General features: G+C 39.0%; 2 protein-coding genes across 2 annotated transcripts in view; one reads left to right on the forward strand and one right to left on the reverse strand.

Annotated features, from left to right (window-relative positions):
- Window positions 1-1,209, forward strand: part of LOC104769515 (UPF0061 protein azo1574-like) — a 6,575-nt gene extending 5,366 nt beyond the window's left edge. The window contains exons 7-9 of the mRNA XM_019242360.1: window positions 23-275; window positions 363-636; window positions 791-1,209. Of these exons, the coding sequence (XP_019097905.1) occupies window positions 23-275; window positions 363-636; window positions 791-1,045 (782 nt within the window). The 3' untranslated portion in view covers window positions 1,046-1,209. The remainder of the gene's footprint in view (window positions 1-22; window positions 276-362; window positions 637-790) is intronic.
- Window positions 1,277-2,222, reverse strand: part of LOC104769517 (5-formyltetrahydrofolate cyclo-ligase, mitochondrial-like) — a 3,177-nt gene continuing 2,231 nt past the window's right edge. Inside the window, exons 4-7 of the mRNA XM_010493743.2 lie at window positions 2,143-2,188; window positions 1,767-1,837; window positions 1,557-1,683; window positions 1,277-1,475 (exon numbers count right to left, since the gene is read on the reverse strand). Of these exons, the coding sequence (XP_010492045.1) occupies window positions 1,469-1,475; window positions 1,557-1,683; window positions 1,767-1,837; window positions 2,143-2,188 (251 nt within the window). The 3' untranslated portion in view covers window positions 1,277-1,468. The remainder of the gene's footprint in view (window positions 1,476-1,556; window positions 1,684-1,766; window positions 1,838-2,142; window positions 2,189-2,222) is intronic.

Below are 2,222 nucleotides of genomic sequence, written 5' to 3' on the forward strand. Positions count from 1 at the left end.
ACCTTAGTTGCAAGATGGCAAGGTGTAGGTTTCACCCATGGTGTGCTCAACACAGACAATATGAGCATTTTGGGTCAAACCATTGACTATGGCCCATTTGGGTTCTTGGATGCTTTTGATCCAAGTTACACCCCGAACACAACAGATCTCCCAGGAAGAAGATACTGTTTTGCAAATCAGCCTGACATCGGTTTGTGGAATATTGCTCAATTTTCTAAGACTCTGGCGGTTGCTCAGCTGATAAATCAAAAGGAGGCCAATTACGCCATGGAGAGGTAACTTTGTTTGTCACTATTGATTTGGAGCACTATTCTTAGTTATATTGTAGGAACTACTAAGTAGTTGAGGGGACTCATGATCAGGTACGGTGACAAATTCATGGATGAGTATCAAGCCATAATGTCAAAGAAGCTTGGTCTTTCCAAGTATAACAAGGAGGTTATTAGTAAACTTCTGAACAATATGTCTGTTGATAAAGTTGATTACACAAACTTCTTCCGTCTTCTTGCAAATGTAAAAGCAAATCCCAACACACCCGAAAATGAGTTATTGAAGCCCTTGAAAGCTGTGCTTTTGGACATCGGAAAGGAGAGAAAAGAAGCATGGATCAAATGGATGCGAAGCTATATACAAGAGGTATCAAATTCTTTTCTTACATTTTTTCCCCAAAGATTTCATCTTCCGTTCTTTGTAGACTATAATTTTACTTTCTACATTAGTAAACTTCTGAACAATATGTCTGTATCTTCCTGGCTAATGAAACTCCTTGTGTGTGGATTTGAAATTGCAGGTGGGTGGTAGTGAGGTATCAGATGAAGAAAGAAAAGCAAGAATGGATTCAGTGAACCCAAAGTACATTCTGAGGAACTATCTGTGCCAAAGCGCCATAGATGCAGCTGAACAAGGTGATTTCTCAGAAGTCAACAATTTGATCCGTCTAATGAAACGGCCTTACGAGGAACAGCCGGGGATGGAGATATATGCTCGGTTGCCTCCAGCCTGGGCTTACAGGCCAGGCGTCTGCATGCTTTCTTGTTCCTCTTAGTTCTCCTTCCTGCTTTCGTTTTGCTATTTATAGAAAGGAAGAGGAAAAAGTAATACTCTTATATGTGTATGGCTGTAATGCTTTAAAGTTTAAAGTGACAAGAACTTTGATGTTTTCACTATTTTATTTTTACATTGAATAAAGATTTCAAAAGTACATATAAATTCCCATGAGCAAAGCTCAAGAAAAGAACCCAACAACCATCATCCTGTGCGGCAAAAAAGCTTGATATAGAATAAACGGGTGGAAGACCATTGGATTGAACTGCATATCTCATCATACAAACAAGGCACACATCAAATTTAGTAAAATCTTTTAGTGGCAATTACAGAAGCTGATACTGAGTTTGATTATTCCAGAATGCTGCCTTCAAGCGCATACCAACAAATCCCGAGTGTCAGCTCCAAACACAAGCTCCTGATCTCACATTCTAAGACCAGAGAGAATCACACAATATAGTCAGCTATAAATAAAAGATCTAAGAGAAAGCTAAAAACATTTTGTGGCGTACATTTCAATAGCCCGAGGGGTAATGGGAACCACACCAGAAGGTGTCACAAGGGCATCGATCAGAACGTCATTTGGTGTTACAGGAACACTTCCATCCTCAAGAATTTGAGGTGAGTATGACAATGCAACTGCAGTAGGGGGAAAAGAACAGTGATTAGCTTATCTTTCTATTGAAAACATTCAGTAGTATAACTTTGATTGTGGTCTATACCCATAAGTGGATATCTCCAGTCCTTCTCCTTCGCACGGTCCTGGTATCTCTTCAAGAAAGTGTCGTAGTAGCTTTTTTTACCCATATGAGTTATCCATATAAACAAGTAGAAAGGAGTTAGATTAGAGCATGGCAAAGCATTTCTAGTTGCAAGAATGAAACTAATTGGGATGGCAAGATTTTGTATTATGACAGAAGGTTAGAGAGGAAGTGAGACTAATCTGTGTAAATAATACAACAGCAAAGAATATTCGATAAAACCTTCATATTACTCGGATATGATACTGCTTTAAGATCTTCAGCAGTACACTTAGTATGCATCTACAGATATATAGAACCATGATAGAAAGAAAACTTAAGGTCAATGCAAACTTACCCACCTCCACGACCTAAACGTCGCCCACACCTGTCAAACGCAAGACCTGACCACAAGGATTTGCAAATAAAAGTTGATTA

Source organism: Camelina sativa, chromosome 20, assembly GCF_000633955.1.
Source record: "Camelina sativa cultivar DH55 chromosome 20, Cs, whole genome shotgun sequence".
Taxonomy (NCBI): domain Eukaryota; kingdom Viridiplantae; phylum Streptophyta; class Magnoliopsida; order Brassicales; family Brassicaceae; genus Camelina; species Camelina sativa.